This window comes from Barbatula barbatula (assembly GCF_947034865.1).
Source record: "Barbatula barbatula genome assembly, chromosome: 2".
NCBI classification, from domain to species: Eukaryota; Metazoa; Chordata; class Actinopteri; order Cypriniformes; family Nemacheilidae; genus Barbatula; species Barbatula barbatula.
In genome coordinates, this window is record NC_136767.1 from 17,806,516 (window position 1) to 17,831,292 (window position 24,777).

Consider the following 24,777-nt stretch of genomic DNA (forward strand, 5'->3'; position numbering starts at 1 on the left):
TTGTCGTCTACATAATGGCATGTAATGGCCAGATATGCATCCATATTAATAGAGGTCCACATATCTGCAGTTAGGCTCACACCCTCAGTTTTCTGTAGCTCAGCCATGGCCTTCTGCTTCTGCTCCTCATATTTGTGGTCCACCATGATCTTCAGAGCCTGCCTGGATGGTAGTGCATAAGTGGGGTCAAGCTTAGCCACAAATGCTTTAAAGCCACTGTCATCCACAATAGAGAAAGGCTGTGAATCCTCCACAATCATGTCCACTAGAGCTTCTTCAAGCTGTTGTTTGCGGTTCACTGGACAGAAAATGTGCAAATAAGTAAAGTTTATTCGTACTGTAACAATCGAAAACTCCATAAATGAGTTACCTTGACAGTTGAAGTTCCCTTTCTGTCGGTCTCTCGACGTTGTGTCGAACCGACAGATGGGGTTCGCCCTTGAGAACCTATCATCTTCTGACTATTTTGAAAAGGCCAATGAAATTGGCGAATGAAATTTGCATGCCGGGCTCCGCCCCCGGATATCCCCGGATATATAAAAGGGGAGCCGGCGTGCTCATTCATTCACCTTTTGTTCTTCGGAGCCTTCGCATCTGATGACATTCTTCGAATTGCCGAATTCGACGACGCGGTGCAGCGGAGATTCCCCTGGGCGTCCTGGCAGTTCCAGAGGTATTTTTCTAAAAGAGCAATTTCCTCAGCGTGGCATTGCCCGCTGATCTCTTGGGTGCAGTACACTCATCGAGGACGGACACGGATTGCGGTGCACCGCAGCCCTGGCACTCGCGGCTGGGTACTTCGCACATTGGGTCCGGGCGCGACTCCAAGCCGTGCCCGGCTCAAGTGCCGAGTTTTACCGAGCTGCATAAGGAGTTCAGTAAGACCTGGAGCGCCCCCTTCGGCGCGCTTCCGGCTAGCTGACTCTATCGCCCTCTCTTCCCTCGTGGGGGGGAGGTAGCTAGGGACTATGTTCCAGCAGCCTTTTGACAGTGTAAAAACAGACCGGCCTGCTGTGACCCGGCCGCCTTTCGGCCGTCGAGGTCTCGCACGTGGTCTGCCACCCAGCAGCCCCGGCCTTCTCCACCGTCGCCCCAGTCCGACCATCCAGCAACCAAGGCTGGGTCGGGCCCGAATGTGCGAAGTACCCAGCCGCGAGTGCCAGGGCTGCGGTGCACCGCAATCCGACACTCACGGCGGTCCGAGCGAGCATGGCTGACATCTTGACGTCTGCTCTCACCTGTGCTCGACCTCCCCGAACCGTCCCCTCGGCCGAGATGTCCAGTGGCTTCTACAGCCGCACTTCATCATCCCCAAAACCAGGGGTCGCTGCATACCTTGAGCAGCACCTTGCAAGGGTGACGTTCAGGAGGCGCAGAAGCGCGTCCTGGTGTCTGTCAGACACCAGGAGTAGTTCATGACAACTGACCGGATACTCTCATGTCCAGTCTCCCTCGGCACTGTCGAGGGGCTGGCATGTCAGTAACGGGTCAGCCGGGAAAAAGAGCAGCTCTCCCTGGCGCAGAGCCCCCCTTTTCCTGGTAGAGAACTCAACGCTGTCTCCATGACGGCATGCTCGCTCTCGAGCACGCACAGTCAGTGCTGAGCTGCTTGAACTTTCAGGCAGCAGCCAGCGGTCCCCTGAAATCAGTTTCAGAGGCTCCTGGGCATGGTGTCCTCGGGGGTGGCCTGTCCCCCTCGGGTTGACGCACATGTGACCGCGACAGCACTGACTACAGAGACGAGTTCCCTGGAGAGCGTGGCGCACTGGCAGTAGGCGTATCGTCATTACGCCTGCGGCCGTCGCATCCTAACCCCGGCAGGTCTTGAGGCCGGTCGTGGTAACGACAGACGGGCGCGCAGTGTCGGGTCGCTGAACGGGCCCCCGCCTGCGTTGGCATATCACTGCCCTCAAGTTGCTAGCTGTCCTGCTTGCACTGATGAGGCTCCGGCCTCTCGTGCAGAGCCAGAATACTTGCCCGGACAGCACGACCGGCGTAGCGTACTAAACCTCAGAGTGGCATTCGCTCGCTGCGGTCATCGCAACTCGCCCAAATGCCTCCTCCCGTGGAGACAGCAGGTGGCAAAGCCCCTGCATGTCACACGCCCACCGGGTGCCCTGAACCAGACAGCCAAGCGCTCTCTCGTCAGTTGACACCTCGTGGGAAGTGACGACTCCACCCCCGGAAACAGCAGGGGGAAAAGCCCCTGCATGTCACACGCCCACCGGGTGTCCTGAACCAGACAGCCAAGTGCTCTCTCATCAGTTGACACCTCGTGGGAAGTGACGACTCCACCCCTGCGGGCCGGCTTGGGTGTGGTTTGGGCGGGCACAGGGGGACCTGTTGCCTCCCTGAACACCCCCCAGTACCGCTGGGCACTCCCTGGACGAGGCCCCCCCTCGACACGGAGGCCCTAGCGCGCAGCTGGCCGCGGGACAAGCGGAAGTACGCTTCCCCCCAGTGAGCCTCATTGCGCAGGTCCTGTGCAAGGTCTGGGAAGGGAGTATCAAGTGCTGCTAGTTGCGCCTTACGGGCCCAACTACACTTGGTCCTCGGAGCTAATACTCCTGACGACAACTCCCCCTGGCCAAATCCCCTGGCGAAGACCTACTCGCAGGAGATGGGCACGTTGTGGCATTCGAGCCGGACCTTTAGGTCTGGCTCCTGGATGGGACGAGGAGTTCCTGGATGATCTACCCCCAACAGTGGTGGAGACTATCACTCAGGCAAGGGCCATGCCCAGAAGGCTGGATGCCTTTAAGTGGCGCCCCATTTCGTCCTGGTGCTCTTCTCGAGGAGAAGACCCGCGGAATTGCTCGCTCAGGAACGTGCTGTCCTATTGCAGGAGAGGCTAGGGAGTAATCTCCCCTTCCACATTGGAGCGTGGGTACCCGCGGTCGCGGTTATCACGTACCAGTTGCTGGTGAGCCTCTGGGGCGGCATGACCTGATTATTAGGTTCCTCTAGGGCGCGAGGGGCTAAGGCCTCGTCCGCGCCCCGTACTCTCTTGGGACCTTAAGGTGGACCTTTGGGTCCCCTTTTTTCGGGCCCTGCGGAGAGCCCCCTTCCTCGTTCTGCGAGGGGAGGTTGGCTCTCCTGCTGGGGCTCGAGTCCATCCAGAGGGTGAGGCACCTGCAAGCATTCCGTGTCCACCGATTGCCAAAATTCAGGCCCGGTGACTCTCACGTGATCCTGAGACCCCGGCCGACTTATGTGCCCAAAGTTCTGCCGCCCCCGTTTGGGAACTAGGTGGTGAACTTGCAGGCACTCCCACACCGGGAGAAAGACCAAACCTGTACGTGGGGTGTCCAGTAAGCGCATTGCGCCTCTACTCGAACAACATGGAGGGCTTCAAGGCCCTGAGCAGCTCTTGTCTGTTATGGAGGTCAGCAACGGGAGTACTGTCTCCGAGGAGAGTTGTCGCGCTGGATCACACACGCCGTCACTACGGCGTGCCGATCCTAGCCCGTGCCCATTTGAGTGACGGTACACTCCGCTCGGGGTGTGGCCTCCTCGTGGGCATCGGCTCAGTGCGCCTCTCTCGCAGACATCTGTAGAGTTGCGGGTTGGGCTACGCTATACCTTGCAGAGGCTTGCAACCTCCGCGAGTCTTGCCAACAGGTTAGACCAGCGGTCGTAGGGCGTACGCCTGCGCATAGCGCCATTCCCCTTCTTAGGTGGATCAGTGCGCTATGGGCTGCCTCCTTTCTTTCCCCAAGGGTGAAGAATAGGCAGTCCGTCCATCCATCAATAAGCACTCAGGGCGGCGGGCTCGGCAGAGCAGCCCTGCCGCCTATGGCCGGGTATCAAGCTGAGTTATTACATATAGCTCTAACCGGACCTAGTGCCCCACACGTAGTAACCCCCCACTAGGGTGGTTCCGTCTGAGATGTCGTCATGAGATGGTTCCCCCGCGTGACAACCCATGACCTCCCCCAGGTGGACATCCACCTTGCAGCATTCCGCACATACCTCCCATGAGTTCTCCCCTATTTGGTGAGACCATGTTGGTGTCTCCACTGTATTCCCCTCCTATGGTGGGAAGTGGTCTCCGTAGCGCACGTCCACATTGAGAGAACAGCACTTACCCAGTAGCCCTACGGTACCGGACGGCTTCTCGTTTAGAGAACAAGGCCTCCGTCTGTGGTGGCCGAGGGCAGGGGCTACTCATCTTTGCCAAAAGCTCTGGGAGCCCATGCCTGCCCACTGGAAGGTTACAAGTTTGGCGATAGCGCTCACGTGTGGCTCGCCCAGGCCGGTCAACGTCGCTTCGCTAGAGATTGTGACGCGGCTTAGTGCTGTGGCGTTTTCAATAGGAACCCCATCTGTCGGTTCGACACAACGTCGAGAGACCGACTGAAAGGGAACGTCCCTCATGCCACAACATAAGCCGTCCGCTGCAGCGATCGTGAGATGCTCTCAGGCTCCTCAGCACAAAAGGTGAATGAATGAGCACGCCGGCTCCCCTTTTATACCTGGATATCCGGGGGCAGAGCCCGGCATGCAAATTTCATTCGCCAATTTCATTGGCCTTTTCAAAATAGTCAGAAGATGATAGGTTCTCAGGGGCGAACCCCATCTGTCGGTTCGACACAACGTCTCGTTCCCTCCATCAGGGAACAGAGGTTACATACGTAACCGAGACGTTCCCTTTCTGTCGGTCTCTCGACGTTGTGTCGAACCGACAGATGGGGTTCCTATTGAGACATTTTCCATTGACCCTCCAGACTGCTCATGCTTAGCCCTATAATGCCTCAGCATGGAAGACGTATTATTATTATACGCCAACTGCTGATCACACACCAAGCACTGAACCTGTAACAACAACGTTTATCTAAGTGTGGATCTATGCAATTACATGTAGGCAAGGCACGTTTATTTATATCACATATTTCATACACAATTCACAGGAATGAGATAACAATCTAAGAGAAAAAAGCCCTTCAAAATCACAAATCATAAAAATGAATGAGAATTTTAAATAACAATTCAAATAAAATAATCATGCTTTTTTTGTTTAAAATGTGTTTAAAAACATTCACACAGACATAAAACTGCCTTAATTTAAAATTGTTAAATTGCAGTCAGTGTGAAGCAGCACAGTGCTCTTTCAAGTAAATCCAGAGTTAAACAGATGCGTGCACATGTTAGCACGTATGACGTAAAAGCAATCCATTGTACTGTAGTGCTCCATATCATTCACTACATATGTACAAATAATTGTATGCAGAATTGTCTAAGAACTAACCTAATTCGGGGAAATAAGTTTAACGTGTTCCCAAACTTGGGAACAACTTCTCTTTCTCGCTGGCTCCATCACAACACTGAAATAAACTCAATCCCCTCTCCTCAACAATAACGCCAATCCAAACACCGACTACTACAACCCATGGTGTTGCCATGGTTTGGCTTCACTTTTATAAGAAAAACAGCCGCCAGGTTTCAAACCTGTCAACACTGGATTGGGCTGTCAAAGCAGTCAGGTGGTTCACTTCAGGAGTGAACCAGTGTGTTTGCTTCAGAAGTCATTTTCACGTGACAAGTGACGTAATGATACAAGCTCCGAAGCAGTGGTTCATTGCAAGGACCATTCGAGTTTGAAGCAAGCTTCGGAGCGTCGGTGTCAGACGCAACATCACTAACTGTCACGAAACAGGTAAGGTGAGAGAAGAACCCAAGCGCAGGCAGCAATATGGGGTAACAGATTTTAATAAAGTAAAACAAAAACCCACGAGTACAGGGGATAACAAAGACAGCAAAAACAGGAACAAAAAACTCGGAGGGTAACCAGCTGTAACAAAAAGGAAGCTAATGCTGGGACACAGCGTAGGGACAAATCCTCAATAGAGCAGTTACACAAAGCATACAGTTACCGAGAAGTACGAGAACAAACGAGCACAGGTCAGAAAATACAAGGGCATTAAATAGGGAGACGAACAAAGGATAATTAACAATAGGCAGGTGTGGGTAATAAAACACTGAAGGGAAGCTAACAAGGAACGAGAGAAGCGGGGCCAAATGACGAGACAGGAGAGAACGCATATTATGTCCTGATTGACAATAATATGTTTCTCTCCACATAAAACACGTGGGTCTGTCATGATTCTGCCCCTAGACCAGAAAATCAAGACAAGAGAAGGCAGAATCATGACAGAATCCCCCCCTTAATGAACGACTCCTGGCATTCACCAAGGGAGTAACTAACAAGACAAGACAGACTGGGTAACAGACATTAACCAACAGAACATTGCAAACATGACTAGGGGCATTCAAGAAATAATCACAAACGGGTTGGGGTGAGACAATAAAAATAACAAACAAGGGAGGGGGTGGAGGCAAACAAGATTGCCTAGGGGGCAGTCCAAAAGTGTATGGATAAGGTGGGACAGTCTTAGGGGGAGTCATAGAGGCTCTAGGAGTCCCCGGCTGAGACGCCGGCTTGAAGGCCGGCTGAGACGCTGGCTGGAAGGCCGGCTGGGCAGGACTGGGTGCAGGAGGGACCACTGGACTCGGGGCCACCGGACTCGGGACCACCGGACTCGGGACCGCTCTCCGAGCCGCCCTCCGAGCCGCCCTCCGTTGCCTCTTCTTCAGCCGAGCCACCCGCCTGGTGGCCGGCTGCAGGAACGAAGAGAATGGGATGAGCGGCTCGGGATTGGATGCCTCAAACGAGGACCCCCAAGATTCACGACTCCCTCGCTTGCCAGTGAGACTGGGCGGTTGTGGAGAGACTGCAGAGGTTGGGGAGTGGTGCGTGGCGATGCCCACATTCCTGATCTGCAGAGGACCACTCTCGGGTATCGCAGCCAGCGGAGATGAGCAAAAGGAGTTTGATGAGGTCGTGGACCACGAATGACCTGTGGCAGCATCCCACACAGCGTCGAAGTCCAACGGCCTCATCGCCCTCATCTCCGAGCGAGAGAGTGGCTCTCTGAGACCGGTGTTAAACAGCACCGCCAGCAACTCCTCCACGAAGACGCCCTGTCCTGCGATGTCCAGGAACCTCTCCACATAATCATCCACAGTCTCACTTCCCTGGCGAAGGCTGCAGAGGCGGTGGGCCAAGCTAGACTGGCCAGTGTCCATGCTGCCGCTGGGTTCTGTTTTGGCTTGTTTGTTCTGTCACGAAACAGGTAAGGTGAGAGAAGAACCCAAGCGCAGGCAGCAATACGGGATAACAGATTTTAATAAAGTAAAACAGAAAACAAAAACCCACGAGGGGGAAAAAATAGGGGATAACAAAGACAGCAAAAACAGGAACAAAAAACTCACGGAGGGTAACCAGCTGTAACAAAAAGGAAGCTAACGCTGGGACACAGCGTAGGGACAAATCCTCAATAGAGCAGTTACACAAAGCATACAGTTACCGAGAGGTACGAGAGGAGGTACGAGAGGAGGTACGAGAGGAGGTACGAGAGGAGGTACGAGAGGAGGTACGAGAGGAGGTACGAGAGGAGGTACGAGAACAAACAAGCACAGGACAGAAAATACAAGGGCATTAAATAGGGAGACGAACAAAGGATAATTAACAATAGGCAGGTGTGGGTAATAAAACACTGAAGGGAAGCTAACAAGGAACGAGAGGGGCGGGGCCAAATTACGAGACAGGAGAGAACGCATATTATGTCCTGATTGACAATAATATGTTTCTCTCCACATAAAACACGTGGGTCTGTCATGATTCTGCCCCTAGACAGGAAAATCAAGACAAGAGAAGGCAGAATCATGACACTAACAATACGCACCTTCACGCCACCACATATGTGTGAAATAAAATCCACCCTCTGGGGCTTTTCATTTTGAGCTATTCTTGTCGTGTATTCTTCCACCTTGCTACAATCCTCATCAATGTGTCTGTGTGCAGTTCACAACAACAGTAACTCTAACAACTGCTTTGAAAATATACAAAATAAAATTATACTAATTGCTTTTCACCACTTCATGACACTTGTTATTTATGCAAGTTGTATAGTTAAAGGCTGGGTTCACCACCACAATCATGTTGGAAATTTCAAATCAAGTTTCCTGGGTTTACTTTGAACTTTTTGGGTCATTGGGAAGATCATATGATAACTACTGTAGTTAGCAGTTTTCACTCAAGTAGATTGAGAAATTGGTTGAAATAGACTGTGGCAACGCAAACAAGGATGTCAAGGGATTTTATCTCCCAAAACTATACATATCTTTGCAAGGCAACACAAAACGGTGCAATGTTTTCTTCAAGATGTTCATATTTTTTAAAAAAAATGCAGTATTTATTGAAAAAGAAACGATTGACATTACTTTTTCTAGTATATATCTAGTTTATGCATCTTAGAAGAATAGCCTTGCTTTCATATCAGAAATATATTTAATAATTTTCTGCATGACATTAATGAGGTAAGTTAAGCCAGCGGTCTTTAAACACTCTCTTGAATCGTTTGGTTGAGTCAAATATAGACATTTTCCAGTTAAATTATAATTTAACAGTTGGGTATGTCTCTTTTTGATCCAACCATGGGTTAAAAAAATAAACAAGATTATTTTTTACTGCAGGACTTCTGTAAAAAAAATGTACACTAACCCTCTTCTCTCAACAGGTAGTGGTCTAGCTTTTGTTGAAACTAGTAACTTTGTTTTGCTCTTTGAATGACATATCGCTTATTGCTCCCTTATTGCTTTGGATAAAAGTGTCTGCTAAATCACTAAATGTAAATGTAAAAGTTAAATTCAACGAAGGTTGCCTTTGCCTATTGTTCAATTACTTAAATGTTTTGCAGATACAACAGTTTCTCCCACAGCCACAGACATTAAAAGGAAATATAAGGCAACCACAACATGTTCTACGGTAAACTGTCATTACCTGAGTGATCTTAAACCAGACATCCTGCTGAAGTTGCTTTTAACATGTGCAATGCTATATGTTTGGTTTTCTTGTCAAAGAGAGGTTATTCACCTAGTCTTGTATATTGAATGTATTCTATTTTGACCCGTTATGGCATTGAAATATAATTTAGGCCACCACGTTTATTTGTTTAATATAAACTTTGTTTATTATCTGTTCATAGCCACCTGTACAAGATGTTCATAGTATATAGCCATCTGTATATTGTTCATAATACATACCTACTGTCATATTTTCATAGAACATACCTACTGAATAGTATTTTCTTAATATTGTATTCTGTATTTATTCTCTGTATATCCCGCACTTGCTAATGGCACTTCTGGTTAGACCTAAACTGCATTTCTTTACACTGTACTTGTATATGTGTAATGACAATAAAGTTGAATCTAATCTAATCTAAAACTACTTTTACAAGATTTAAAGTATAAATAATAAAGGACCACCGGACTCGGGACCACCGGACTCGGGACCGCTCTCCGAGCCGCCCTCCGTTGCCTCTTCTTCAGCCGAGCCACCCGCCTGGTGGCCAGCTGCAGGAACGAGAGAATGGGATGAGCGGCTCGGGATTGGAGGCCTCAAACGAGGACCCCCAGGATTCCCGTCTCCCTCGCTTGCCAGTGAGACTGGCGGTTGTGGAGAGACTGCAGAGGTTGGGGAGTGGTGCGTGGCGATGCCCACATTCCTGTTCTGCAGAGGACCACTCTCGGGTATCGCAACCAGCGGAGATGAGCAAAAGGAGTTCGATGAGGTCGTGGACCACGAACGACCTGTGGCAGCATCCCACACAGCGTCGAAGTCCAACAGCCTCATCGCCCTCATCTCCGAGCGAGAGAGTGGCTCTCTGAGACCGGTGTTAAACAGCACCACCAGCTACTCCTCCACGAAGACGCCCTGTCCTGCGATGTCCAGGAACCTCTCCACATAATCATCCACAGTCTCACTTCCCTGGCGAAGGCTGCAGAGGCGGCGGGCCAAGCTAGACCGGCCGGTGTCCATCCTGGCGCTGGGTTCTGTTTTGGCTTGTTTGCCCTGTCACGAAACAGGTAAGGTGAGAGAAGGACCCAAGCGCAGGCAGCAATAAGGGGTAACAGATTTTAATAAAGTAAAACAGAAAACAAAAACCCACGAGGGGGAAAAAACAGGGGATAACAAAGACAGCAAAAACAGGAACAAAAAACTCATGGAGGGTAACCAGCTGTAACAAAAAGGAAGCTAACGCTGGGACACAGCGTAGGGACAAATCCTCAATAGAGCAGTTACACAAAGCATACAGTTACCAAGAGGTACGAGAGGAGGTACGAGAGGAGGTACGAGAGGAGGTACGAGAGGAGGTACGAGAGGAGGTACGAGAGGAGGTACGAGAGGAGGTACGAGAGGAGGTACGAGAGGAGGTACGAGAGGAGGTACGAGAGGAGGTACGAGAACAAACGAGCACAGGTCAGAAAATACAAGGGCAGTAAATAGGGAGACGAACAAAGGATAATTAACAATAGGCAGGTGTGGGTAATAAAACACTGAAGGGAAGCTAACAAGGAACGAGAGGGGCGGGGCCAAATTACGAGACAGGAGAGAACGCATATTATGTCCTGATTGACAATAATATGTTTCTCTCCACATAAAACACGTGGGTCTGTCATGATTCTGCCCCTAGACAGGAAAATCAAGACAAGAGAAGGCAGAATCATGACACTAACAATACGCACTTTCACGCCACCACATATGTGTGAAATAAAATCCACCCTCTGGGGCTTTTCATTTTGAGCTATTCTTGTCGTGTATTCTTCCACCTTGCTACAATCCTCATCCATGTGTCTGTGTGCAGTTCACAACAACAGTAACTCTAACAACTGCTTTGAAAATATACAAAATAAAATTATACTAATTGCTTTTCACCACTTCATGACACTTGTTATTTATGCAAGTTGTATATTATAGTTAAAGGCTGGGTTCACCACCACAATCATGTTGGAAATTTCAAATCAAGTTTCCTGGGTTTACTTTGAACTTTTTGGGTCATTGGGAAGATCATATGATAACTACTGTAGTTAGCAGTTTTCACTCAAGTAGATTGAGAAATTGGTTGAAATAGACTGTGGCAACGCAAACAAGGATGTCAAGGGATTTTATCTCCCAAAACTATACATATCTTTGCAAGGCAACACAAAACGGTGCAATGTTTTCTTCAAGATGTTCATATTCTAAAAAAATGCAGTATTTATTGAAAAAGAAACGATTGACATTACTTTTTCTAGTATATATCTAGTTTATGCATCTTAGAAGAATAGCCTTGCTTTCATATCAGATATATATTTAATAATTTTCTGCATGACATTAATGAGGTAAGTTAAGCCAGCGGTCTTTAAACACTCTCTTGAATCGTTTGGTTGAGTCAAATATAGACATTTTCCAGTTAAATTATAATTTAACAGTTGGGTATGTCTCTTTTTGATCCAACCATGGGTTAAAAAAATAAACAAGATTATTTTTTACTGCAGGACTTCTGTAAAAAAATGTACACTAACCCTCTTCTCTCAACAGGTAGTGGTCTAGCTTTTGTTGAAACTAGTAACTTTGTTTTGCTCTTTGAATGACATATCGCTTATTGCTCCCTTATTGCTTTGGATAAAAGTGTCTGCTAAATGACTAAATGTAAATGTAAAAGTTAAATTCAACGAAGGTTGCCTTTGCCTATTGTTCAATTACTTAAATGTTTTGCAGATACAACAGTTTCTCCCACAGCCACAGACATTAAAAGGAAATATAAGGCAACCACAACATGTTCTACGGTAAACTGTCATTACCTGAGTGATCTTAAACCAGACATCCTGCTGTAGTTGCTTTTAACATGTGCAATGCTATATGTTTGGTTTTCTTGTCAAAGAGAGGTTATTCACCTAGTCTTGTATATTGAATGTATTCTATTTTGACCCGTTATGGCATTGAAATATAATTTAGGCCACCACGTTTATTTGTTTAATATAAACTTTGTTTATTATCTGTTCATAGCCACCTGTACAAGATGTTCATAGTATATAGCCATCTGTATATTGTTCATAATACATACCTACTGTCATATTTTCATAGAACATACCTACTGAATAGTATTTTCTTAATATTGTATTCTGTATTTATTCTCTGTATATCCCGCACTTGCTAATGGCACTTCTGGTTAGACCTAAACTACATTTCTTTACACTGTACTTGTATATGTGTAATGACAATAAAGTTGAATCTAATCTAATCTAAAACTACTTTTACTAGATTTAAAGTAGAACACACAAAGTCAACATAAATCATTTCTAAGCTCCTCCTTATTGGTTTTCACCACATACAGATTTGAAAAATAGATACCAACCAGTAGTTGACAACCACTAACGGGCAACATCGATAAATCGTCAGGTAAAATATTTTTTACACCAATGACATTTACATGTTTTCAATCAAAAATGTAATCTGTATTTATATATTTGTTACATTAATTATTAAGATCTCATCTTTTCACAATAATTATGACTTTTCGCATTGGACATTGTTGAAGTTACCACAATGCAAGTATAGTTTTGGATTATTTTGTTATTTCAATATGTAAATGTTTAGTTTCTTATGAGAAACTGTTTTCATAATCAGAACGAAGCACATGTTGAAAATTAGAATAAGAAACATTGTTTGTTAGGTCTGTGTTATAACAAAAAAATGTACATCGTCATTTCTCAAATAAATGCTCAATAAAAAAAATATTTTTCTAGAATGTCCACCCAGGTCGTCTCAACTGACAAAGCTACAGTTGTTATTCAGATAAATCCACAGGTGATTCAAGACAGTGCTGAAGGACAAAAAAAGCCAGGACAGTATCAAAATGTTGTTCTCAAATATTTTCTTAAAGTACAACCAAAGTCTTTGGGGGTAAGTGTTTCTCTACATTAAAAATCTCTTATTTATTTGGTCACATACTGTATTCATTTGAAATGGGTAAACATATACATTTACTGTAGTCATTTAGCAGACGCTTTAAAAGCGACTTTACAAAATTAGGAACATAATGGTATAGCCACCCAAAAAATATGCCTGTTTGTTGTATTTAAATGTAAAGAGATTCATTTAAAGGCATAGTACAATCAAAAATGAAAATTCTGTTATCATTTGCTCACCTATAATTTCAGCTGTATAAATGACTTTGTTCTGATGAACACAGAGAAAGACATTTGGAATAACAGTTCCGGGCCTTCATTGACTACCATAGTGGGAAAAATTTTATTGTAGTCAAAGGTGCCCCAGAACTGTTTGTTTTCCTAAATTCTTCATAATATCTAATTTTGTGTTCAACAGAAAAATATAAAATATTTTTATTTCGTCTGATGTCCGAGAACTGAAAATTGCTAACATTCTTCCAAAAATCCTTCTATTTGTTCATCGGAACATATAAAGAAATATATACAGACTTGGAACAACCTGAGTAGGGTTGGGTACCGAAACCTACCAGGGCAAATGTCTCAATCCACGGCTCAGTCAGCACATTTTGGTGACACTTAAATGCTGCCTGAGCTGTCGATTGAGACATTTGCCCTCATTCACGTTAACGAAAGTCGGAATGCTCAGATAATACAAATCCAACACATTTTATATAATGGTTAAACGGATCCACGGATCGGAACGCAAATGACCCGTGGATTGATCATAGTAAAAATACAATTTATTTGCGCTCTCTCTCCCTCCGGCGAATTCAGCATTCATCACCTGGCGCATTCTTTAACTTCAATCGCTGCATACGGCCAGTTTTAAAGTCAAACAAACTTTAATTCGCAAGCGATCACAATAAAACTTTTACTCAAGTTTAAAATAAATGAAACGCGTGCTGCGTGCGTGAAGCTTTAAAACAGTAACGTATTTGACAAGCGAGACGCCGCAATGAAAGAGCTAAACCTTTTATTACACGGCTATTTTGAATTGTTGATTCTGATTGGCCAGTCGTGACATTCACAAGGGTTGTTATTTTCAAATAACTTTTATCAGCTTATTTTTGTTCTTTATTTTCAAATAACGTGTCGCTCAAAACTAACAGCACCCTGTAACACGGATACTGTTATAAGTTATAACAAACCAAATTAAAGTACAAGTATAAAAGAGCCCTTTCACATTCAAGTTAAATTACAACTATTGTTCACATTACAAATTCATGAAAATGTTCTATTTGAAAACAAACTAATGTCTTTACTGGATGTCAGGATATACATTAAAAGCAACATTTCCTGCATCTACATTTATTCATTTGCTTTATTCACGCTTTTATCCAAAGCCACTTACAAGTAGTTTTTCTACAGTGGCAGATTACTGCAGAGCCATCAGGGTTAAGGTGCCTTGCTCAAGGGCACTTCAGTCATGACCTGCTGGCACTGACATTTGAACGGGCAACCTTCTGATCACAAGCCCAACTCTCTAACAACCAGGCCACAGCTGACCACGAGCAATATGGTTAAGACATATTTTTATAATATAATATTTATAATTATTAGAAGGATTTCTGAAACATAGAAGTGTATCAACAAGGCACTTTCGCCCACAGGACTGCCGCATACTGGATGTTTTTCCCTTTTCACACCATTCTTTGTAAACCCTAGAAATGGTTGTGCGTAAAAATCCCAGTAATTGAGCAGATTGTGAAATACTCAGACCGGCCCGTCTGGCACCTACAACCATGCCACGCTCAAAATTGCTTAAATCCTTTCTTCCCCATTCTGATATTCAGTTTGACCAGGACTACACCCCTAAATGCATTGAAGCAACTGCCATTTGATTGGTTGATTAGATAATTAAATTAATGAGAAATTGAACAGGTGTTCCTAATAATCTTTTAGGTGAGTGTATAGACATGAGTCTGTCAACTCTGACTGCATGTAGCCTATAGGCATACAATTCTTCTTCTTCGTACATGTCTGTTTTAAAATAATACACATGTAGCATAGAAGGCTCTAGAAGGTAAATTGACTTAATCTGTTGATATTTTCAACTCACTTTCTGCCCATATTTAACAAGGGCGGGTCCAGAGAATTTTCTGGTGGGGGCCACAGGGGGTAACAACAATTTATCTGGGGGGCAGCCCAAAAGGAACAAAAATGAAAGCTGCCACTGATCGTCCATATTGCCGATCACTTAAATTTATATTGTACAGTTACACAAGGTTTGTTTTCATCTTGCTTTTCCTGGCCACATTAAATCTGCTGGTTGTACTCTTACCAAGTGGTAACAAACAGAACACTAGCATGTTTGCTGTACAAAGCTAGCAAGAAGTTAGTGCTTCTAGCTCTGTACAGTGAACATAGCAGTGTTCTGTATAGTAATCAGTTCCCTTTTTGTCTGTTTCTCGACGTTGTTTTGACAGAATGGGGTTTGATTTGAGATTGGCGAATTAAATTAGCATGCCAGTCTCCGCCCCGGACATCTGGGTATAAAAGGGAGCCGGCGTGCTGCATTCATTCACCTTTTGTTCTTCGGAGCCTTCGCATCCTTATGCTGACGACATCGCATTCTTCCTACTGTTGCTGGTCTTACGACTGTCCCTTCTCCAGTGACTTCCCCTGGGCGTCTCGGCAATAATCCAGAGTTCTCTCTTTTAAAAGAGTAATTTCCATTCAGCGCGGCATTTCCCGCTGTGCTCTTGCGGTCACGAGTGGCTGGGTTCTTTCGAGAATCAGCCACCACCTCGATTGCTTCCTGTCCTGCTGCAGCAGCTGCGTCAGCCCTGCCGACCGCATTGGTGAGCAACATGGGTGATACGGGGATTACCGTGAGCCTTAATCCGTCAGCAATTGGATGGCGGACCATTCACGCCACGCTTCGCTCGTATGACCATTCCATAAAAGGGCGGTACACCGCTTTGCTCCTCAGTCACGCACTCGGACACGGGGCGTGACGACGATGAGATGTCGCTCGCAGCATCGGAGGGCGACCTCTTGGCATCTGACCCCGACGATTCCTTAGAGCTCAGGAAGAAGCGGACGTCGAGATGTCAACCATCCTTTCCCGGGCCGCCGCAGTGCACCGCCCCTCCCCCAACGCTCGCGGCTGGATACGTGGTTTATCGGGACCGGCCGCGACTCTATGCCACGGTCGGCCCGGGTGCCATTTTAGTCGGACCTGGAATGCTCCCTTCTCGGCGCGTGCACGTCAGACTAGCTCGGTCGCTCTCACTTCCCTCGATGACGGGGCAGCTAAGGGCTATGTCGATATGCCCCAGGTCTGCTTTCTTGTCCCAGCAACACCAGCCAGGCCCTTTTCAGGCGAAGGGAGCTGTACTGCCAGCCATCGAACCACCCCCTGTGGGGATGATGAAGCAGATCGAACCTCTGGTCCCCTGTCTCGGTCCCTGGGAGCCTGGTTGGCTCTTCTCAGACCGGCATGGTGGCTGGAGAGAATGATCCGTCTCGGCTACTCGATTCAGTTCGCCAAGTGCTACCAAGTTTCCAGGCATCCTCTTCACCTCAGTCAGAGGCGTCAATGCTCCCGTGCTTCGGGCCGAGATCGCTACCCTTCTGGCGAAGGGCGAGATCGAGCTTGTCCCTCTGGCCGTGATGTGCTCCGGGTTTTACAACCCGTACTTCATTGTCCCCAAGAAGAGGGGGGGGCTTCGCCCCATCTTGGACCTGCGTACCTTGAACAAGCACTTATATAAGATGCCATTCAGGTTTCTAACGCAGAGGCGCATCCTGACGTCCGTCAGGCGTCAGGATTGGTTCATGGCGATCGACCTGAAGGACGCGTACTTCCATGTGTCGATCCTCCTTCGTCACCAACCATTCCTGCGGTTTGTGTTTATGGGATGGGCATATCAGTACCGCGTCCTCCCATTCGGTCTGTCCCTGTCCCCACGAGTCTTTACGAAGGTCGCTCCGGCACCTAGACCGTCTGGGGTTGCAGGTCAACCGAGAGAAGAGCAAGCTCTCCCCCATGCAGAGCATCCTCTTTCTTGGAATGGAACTCGATTCTGTTTCCATGACAGCCATGGTCGCCATCACGCCCTTCTGCCGGCACACCCTAACCTCCTGGTCTTCGATAACCTTTTTACGGACAGGGTTCCCTTTTGGGAGGGTATCGAGGCGCGTCATGGTGACAACGGACGCCTCCCTGCAGGGTTGTGGTGCTGTGTGCAACGGGCACGCAGGGTCGGGTCTGTGGACGTACCCCCGCCTACATTGGCATATCAATCGCCTAGAGTTGTTGGTGGTGCTACTTCCACTGAGGAGGTTACAACCCCTCGTGCAGGACAAGCACGTGCTGATCCGGTTGGACAGCACGACTGCCGTGGCGTATATCAACCATCAGGGTGGTATCCACTCGCAGCAGTTATCACAACTCGCCCGACGCCTCCTCCTGTGGAGTCAGCAGGTGACAAAGTCCCTGTTAGCCACACACATCCCGAGCGACCTGAGCCAGACTGTCGGCTTGCTCTGTCGTCAATCAACGCCGTAGTTCAGCTAATTTGGGTGCAGTTCGGGCAGGCACAGGTGGACCTGTTCGTCTCCCTGGACACCACCCATTGCCTGCTTTGGTACTCCCTGTCCGAGGCCCCCTCGTCATGGATGCCTTGGTGCACAGCTGGCCGCGGGACAAGCGGAAGTATGCCTTCCCCCCAGTGAACCTCATTGCACAGGTCTTGTGCAAGGTCAGGGAAGAGGAGCATCAAGTGTTACTAGCTACGCCTAATTGGCCCAGCCAGACTTGGTTCTCAGAGCTAATGCTTCTGACGACAACTCCCCCCTGGCCGATTCCCCTGACGAGGGACCTTCTTTCGTAGGGGAAGGGCACGTTGTGGCATCAAAGACTAGACCTCTAGAACCTCCATGTCTGGCTCCTGGACGGGACGAGGAGATACTGAGTGGTCTACCCCCAGCGATGATGGAGACCATCATGCAGGCTAGGGCCCTGGCCACGAGGCGGCTATACGCCATTTAGTGGTGCCTCTTCTCGTCCTGGTGTTCTTCTCGGGGAAAAGACCCACGGAGATGCTCGAACAGGAGCGAGTTGTCCTTCCTGCAAACTAGACTCAAGATCTCTCTCCTTCCACGCTGAAAGTGTATGTAGCCCCCATTGCTGCTCATCACGAAGCAGTCAGTGGGAAATCTCTGGGACAACACGACCTGGTCATTGCTGAGAAGGTTGAATCCACCTCGCCCGTGCGCCGTACCCTCTTGGGACCTCAATGTGGTCCTGGCGGGCCTGTTTTGGAGGTCAGCACAAGGGGAGGACTGTCTCCAAACAGAGGTTGGTGCACTTGATCGTGGACGCCGTCGCCACAGCTTACCGATCCCAAGATCTCCAGTGTCCACTCGTAGTGACTGAGCACTCCACCAGGGGTGTGGCCTCCTCGTGGGCACTGGCTCCACATTCATAACATGTCCACAAACACAATAAATAGCAACATGTTATTTGTACTGTACCGATATCACAGTGGCAACAATGCTATGATACTCTGTTGCAGACTGTTAATTCATGTCACAAAAAGCGAAACATACAACGGATGCTAATATGCAATTAGCATCTGTTGTATGCAATTAGTAATTGCTAATGCTACCGTCAATGAAACGGTGGAGAGTTTTTTACGTTTATCCAGATGGAGAGCTAACTAAAGAGTAAACACACAAGAACAGTTTCCCATGCAAATTTAATCAAATTATACCCAAATAGACAGTCTTAAAGAACCTGTAGAGTTCTGTTCTTACCTTAACTCGTTCCAGATAGGAGCATCACGTTGCAAAAAGTCTGTGACTGGTGAAGTTACGAGTTGATTAGCGAAGTGCGGAGTCACTTCCTCTGTCTTTTTTCCAAAATAAAAGCCTTCATTAGATCTTAACACAGTCTAATCACAAGGTTACAGATTTATCTTCCGTTTTTACGTGCAGCTTCGGTAAAGCGCTTAAGCGCAATGATTGACATTACCCCGAGTCAATGACCATTGGGGAACGCACGGGGTGGCCAATCAGATTACAGGGGTAGCGGGGGGTGGTGCCACAATGGAAGCCCGTCCATGATATTTAATACAACTATGGTGAGCATGCATTAAGTTGTTGAGCCAGTGCAGCGTCTAGGGGACTTTAAGCAACAGGATGGAACGGACCCACAAATCAAATCAAACGTCTAGATCAGCTCTCTTGAAGTGTTTCCAACACAAGACTGAACCAGGGAGCAGATATGTTATCTCGGAGCAATGTCCCTTCAGAGGAATGGACGCTCCACCCCAGGTCGGTTCAGCAAATCTGGGATATCTTTGGCAAGGCAGAGGTCAACCTTTTTGCCTCAGAAGACAATACTCATTACCCAACTTATTTTTTGAAGGACAGGGACGCTTTGGCCCACAACTGGCCCAACCGGCCACTCAATGTAGTTACCATCCTATTCAGGAAAAACATACTCCCACCAGGTGGCCAGAAGTAGATATTAAAAAACGCGCACATTTCAGTACTACGCAGTTTGGAACACATTGTTGAGACAGAATGTTCGCCGCGAGTGGTTGCCATGTCGTCATACCTACTTATTTAGATTTGATTCAGCTAAAACAACCTGAACAACCCATTTAGCCTGAGTTTGCGCAATTTGCCAGAGCAAAACAAGAGGATCAACGTTTTCATTGCCATATCAATTTCATTAATAAACGTCGGTTAACATTCAGGTCTAGTCGGGTTTGAAAAAAATATACGATGGGTCGGACTCGGGTCTAACGTTATCGGGTTTGTCTCGGGTCAGGGCTTTAAACTAAAAACTGTTATCGGGTCTGTCTCGGGTTCCGGTAAAAAGTGATTGCGGGTCATTTCAGGTCAGGTAAAGATCTTCGGACCCGAGAAGACCTCTATGCGGAACTGTCTCAACTACTCGTAGCAGCCCTGTGGCCAATTCCCCTGGGACAGGACCTCCTCTCTCAGGCAAGCAACTAGATCTGGCACCCCCAGCCAGCACTGTAGGCTTTGCACCTTTTGCCTCCCCGAGTGTTGTGAACACGACATCTCAGGCTAGAGCTCTGTCTACTAGATGGCTCTATACCCTCAAATTGTCCGTCTTCTCCGCCTGGTGTACAGCCCCTGGCGCAGACCCGGTATTCTGTGACATATCGTTAATACTTTCTTTCTTATAAGATTTGCTGGATAAGGGCCATTCCCCTACCATGCTCAAGGTCTATGTGACAGCCATTTCAGCTTCCATCCCCACATGGGATCTGCCCACGGTCTTGAGAGCTCTGAAGGGTTCTTCATTCAAGCCTCTGCAGTCTGTGGACCTCCGTTCCTTAACGCTTAAAACCGCTCTGCTTCTAGCTCTAGCATCGGTAAAGCGTGTGGGCGACCTACAAGCGCTCTCTGTGAGCCCCTCCTGTCTATTCACAAACCAATTGCCGTGCAGTTTCACTGCGCTATTGAAAAAAGCTTCAGTCATCTGAGAAAAAGGAGTTTTCCCATAGTGTCCTGCTATGCAGTACTCGTTCCGTGGCAGCCATGTTGCACCAGAACGCCCACCACACACCAGCTTATTGGTAGAGAGGAGACAGAGTGACTAAGCCAATAGGTACATATGGGGATGATTAGGATGCCATGATGTATTGAGGACGAAAGTTCGAATTTGGCTTCTCTTATTCAAAGACATCCTGAGATTTTTAATGACCACAGAAATTCATGACCATGGTTTGATGTCTCATTCGAAGGACAAATATTTAAAGAAACTATCTTATCCAAAGACTCATTCCACTTTATTATAAGAGTAACCCACCTCAGTGGGTCACTCATACAATATCAAGACTGTTTATTGTGGATTTTTTTCAAATATAGGCCTTATTTATGTATTATTATTTCTATAAGTTCAGATAAATATCTAAATAAACATAAATGTTATTCATTTTAAGAGTTTAAACAAGTTGGCAGCAGAATCACACGGAACCATAATAAGTAAATGAGTAAACTTTATAAATAGAATTTAAAACATAATGCCATTGATGTAACAAATAGAAACAATATAATAAAATAACTGTTAATGCCGCAATTATTATATATGCATAAAGATTCATGTAAATCTGTAAAGTTGCTCATATGTCAATAATTATTGTTTCTTTTGTCCTCAGTACATGTGTTTAGATGCTGTAAATACATCTGTATTTTGTTAATATACATTATGAACCAAGTTTTATGCAAAATACATATATGAATTTCACATATATGTTAAGTCATTTTATAACAAAAATGTGCCTACTAAAATCTTTGACCTTTATCTGACTCTTATAGATTGTGCAGATTCTGACTGGAATTATGATTTTCCTGTTTGGTATTGTGCTCTCCATTAATGTCAGACATCCTCAAATAACTATCGACACTGGCATAACCTACTGGGGATCCCTCATTGTAAGTTTGATTTTATTGCTTCTGTTTTTGCTTTATCACTTTTTTCTTTATTGCTCTCAATATAATTGGCATTATTATTGTTTAATATTTCCTATGTTTTTTCTTAGTACATCAGTGCTGGATCTTTGTCTGTTGCTGCAGAAAATAAACTCAATTTCTGTGTGGTGTGTACTGTACTTTCTGTGGTTGTTTTCAGATGAATTTACATATAATTAATTAAGTCACTAATATTTTTGTTTTAAATAATATTAAAATGTAAACATTTAGCAAAGTTTTAATCTCATTGTTACAGCTTTAGATTAGTGGACGGTGGCAAAAAGAAACCTGTGATCAAAGTATTAATAAGATTTTCCCTAAATCACGCAGGGAATAAGATACAAGCCTATGCTATTTATTTTAAATATTTTACCACACATTTTATCTGTGAGTGTTTAGCTATTTTTTATCTGTGAGCATAAACCTTTTTACCTTTTTACAAAAGTAATCTGTCTCATTTTACATATTTTTTGACTGAAATGTTTACATGAATGGTATCAGTGTGTGGCACCAATTTTCTTAAAAAACATGTCTCTCTGTAGGTAAAAGCCTCGCTTGGAATGAATGTGTTCAGCGCCATAACTGCAGGGCTAGAAATTATTCTGATGTCCATACAATTAGCATTTAGAAATTCTCTCTGCATGTATCATTACGGAGATAAGGGATCCTGTGTTTATATAATGGTAATATTTTTGCTTTTAATATTTGGATCATTTTGTAAGGATTTGTTTAAATTGCATTATTTACATTAGAGAAAAAAATCAAGTAGATTTTCTTAAAGAAGTTGAATACAAAAAATGCTCATAAGTAATGCTGAATCTTTTGTTGGTTCATGGTTAGGGGACCACTGGAATATTCCTGGTGTTCTCCATCCTTCAGTTTATCGTCTCTGTTTGCATCTCAGCTTTTGCCTGCAAAGCCACGTGCGACACATCCTCTTCAATGGTCAATATTTCACTAAACCAGGTAGATCATTTGGTTGTGTAATACAGCATATGCAGAGTGGTAGGCAGTTTGATCCTAACAAGCTATAGTCTAATACTTGAATATTTCTGTTGAAGTCAAGGGTTACAGAAGAAGAAATCTCTTCAATAAACAAACCACAACTGCCAATGAGAAACTAGAAGGTAAAGAACTTCAGGTAACATAGTGGTAAGCAGGAACAGAGGACTTTTCTGAAACAGGATTAAAAAATGTTGTGTACATGTGCTTGTCTTAATGGAATTAAATGTGCTAATGCTGATTTTTGTGTACAAAGTAATGATTTACATCCATCATTCCACAGACACCCAGAGTCACAGGGATGGGACTCCATGGTCCAAAATTGGCAAAGACTTCATTTCATATAGTGTATTCATATATATTATGTTTACTAAATCTTCATTTAGCCAAGTCAAATGCTTTTTCATACTTTTTTAACCTTGAAATTTTTTTGTCTCTACTAATGTTCTATTATAGACCTACTTTTCATAACAACAACAACTATTTCGTTTGTTTAAATAAGAAGTGTTTCTCAGTGTTTTTGGTGAATTACCACAATAAATGTGTTGGTTTTCTTTCCATTAAAGTGCAGCATGTGTCCATTTAGCTATTGTCAAGTTTATGTTTTTTGCATTGCATTTGATAATGTTATTTTGGTGCTATTCTGCTCTTTACTGTGTTCCATGATACATCTTATGCCTTGAAAATATTTTGAAGTCCTTACATGAGCTTTTCAACAATGAAATCATGTTGATGCTTGTAATCTCTTTGTGGCCCATGGCATTCATTATCGATGATATTTCATAGCTTGTAACTCTTTTGTAAAATAGCTTGTGGATGAAAACAGAAGTTCTCATGTGATTGTAAAGATTTTTCTCATAGGGGATGGAGGGAACGAGATGTTGTGTCGAGACTGACAGAATGGGGTTTGACTTGAGAACCAGTCATCTCCGACTCATTGAAAAGGCCAAGGAACTTGGCGTATGACTCCGCCCCGTAAATACGGGTATAAAAGATGGCGTGCCCATTCATTCACCTTTTTGGGCTGAGAAACTCTTGTTCGCTGCAGCGTGCCGGCACAGCGCTCGTGGCATGATGGACACAACATCTCGTTCCCTCCATCAGGGAACTGAGGTTACATACGTAACCAAGATTTTCCCTTTCTGTCGGTCTCTAGACGTTGTGTCAAGACTGACAGAATGGGGTTACCCTGGAAAACGCCACGGTGCTGCGCTGTGCCGCGTCACAATTTCCAGCAGAACGACTGGGCAAGTCACAAATGAACATCCTTGCGAATCGTAACCATCCAGTAGTGTAGTAAGACATCAATTTGTGTGACCACGACGAGAGGTTCTTACTACCGGCCGTACAGGCGGTGGCCTTGCTACTCTGGAGGCGAGTAGCCTGACACCGTAAAGGAGAACTGGGAAGAGACAAAGAGCAGCTCAGAGCGAGAGCTCTGTGTTCGGTCCGAGTAGAGGCGCAGGGCGCGTACTGGGCATGACAGGGAAAGGGTTGGGACTTCCTCCCAGGGGTAAAGCCTGCAGGTTCCCCACCACCTAGTCCGTGCGGGGATGGTGGGGACTCTGGGCATGTGGCCAGGCTGGGGTCTAGCCCACGTGGGGTACCCCAACTCTAGTCACCCGCTGGACACGGAGAGAGTGTGCTGATCCACTACCCTCCTGATGGAGCGCCAACAGGAGAAGCCGGGTTTGCGAAAGGCTGGGTTCTCCAGGGGCTCCAACAGGGTTAAGGTCCCAGGAGGGTACGGATAACTACAGGGGGGATAAGCCCCCCCGTGTGCCCCTTAGGAATCTGCTGATCGGGTCGGGTTGTGCTGCAGGAAGCGCAGCAGGGCGAGAAGAGGCGCCACTTATAGCGACAATCGCCTAGTGGTAGTGCTCTTTCCTGAGGGACCAACTTCCGTGGAGCGACCTGCAAAGAGCACATCGGCTGTTTGATCGAGGTCGTCTGGGATATGGATGGCCTGCAGGGACACCACCCACTGCTGACTCCAGAGGAGGTGTCGGGCGAGTTGTGACATCTGCCATGAACGAACGCCACCTGACGGTTGACATATGCTAGGGCAGCTATGCTGTCTGCAGCATGTGCTTGCGCCAAATGAGAGGCAGGGGCCTCTACATTGCTAGGCAAGTTGTCCGCAATCTTAGGCAATTGGATTGCCCTGCCCGTTGCACACCGTACCCGAACCAGGACAGAAGGGCGGCGACCTCGAGCCGAATTACGGGAGCGATCTGACCTCTGAGGATAGAGAATGTCCCATGACTTGGGCGAGTGCCTGGCAACTCATCGCGAGGCCGAGACGGATCATCCTAACTAGGCACCGTGACGTGCTGGGGAGCTGTGACCAGGCCCCGAGACATCATGACGGAGGAACTAGCGGGGAGATCTGCTTCATTGCCCAGTGGGGGTGGTTCTGTGGTGGTAGCACAGCTGTCCTGCCAGGGTCAGGGCCCTGGGGGGGCGAGCGGGTCTGCTGAC

The 24,777-nt window shown here is 46.3% G+C and overlaps 1 protein-coding gene across 1 annotated transcript; it reads left to right on the forward strand.

Annotated features, from left to right (window-relative positions):
• The first annotated feature begins 12,213 nt into the window (after positions 1-12,213).
• LOC306888895 (membrane-spanning 4-domains subfamily A member 4A-like) lies at positions 12,214-22,880 on the forward strand. Its single transcript, XM_079447448.1, has 8 exons — positions 12,214-12,286; positions 12,634-12,790; positions 21,142-21,258; positions 21,366-21,422; positions 21,837-21,977; positions 22,135-22,260; positions 22,356-22,421; positions 22,580-22,880. The coding sequence occupies exons 2-7, from the start codon at positions 12,635-12,637 to the stop codon at positions 22,416-22,418; spliced, it is 660 nt and encodes a 219-aa protein (XP_079303574.1). The 5' UTR covers positions 12,214-12,286; position 12,634; the 3' UTR covers positions 22,419-22,421; positions 22,580-22,880.
• The last annotated feature ends 1,897 nt before the right edge of the window (positions 22,881-24,777 follow it).

Bases quoted from the DNA above. Each gene is read 5' to 3' on its own strand.
- LOC306888895 (XM_079447448.1), top strand. From the start codon at position 12,635: ATGTCCACCCAGGTCGTCTCAACTGACAAAGCTACAGTTGTTATTCAG. The intron at 12,791-21,141 runs GTAAGTGTTTCT...TGACTCTTATAG, and splicing joins TACAACCAAAGTCTTTGGGG to ATTGTGCAGATTCTGACTGG. The intron at 22,261-22,355 runs GTAGATCATTTG...TTTCTGTTGAAG, and splicing joins TCAATATTTCACTAAACCAG to TCAAGGGTTACAGAAGAAGA.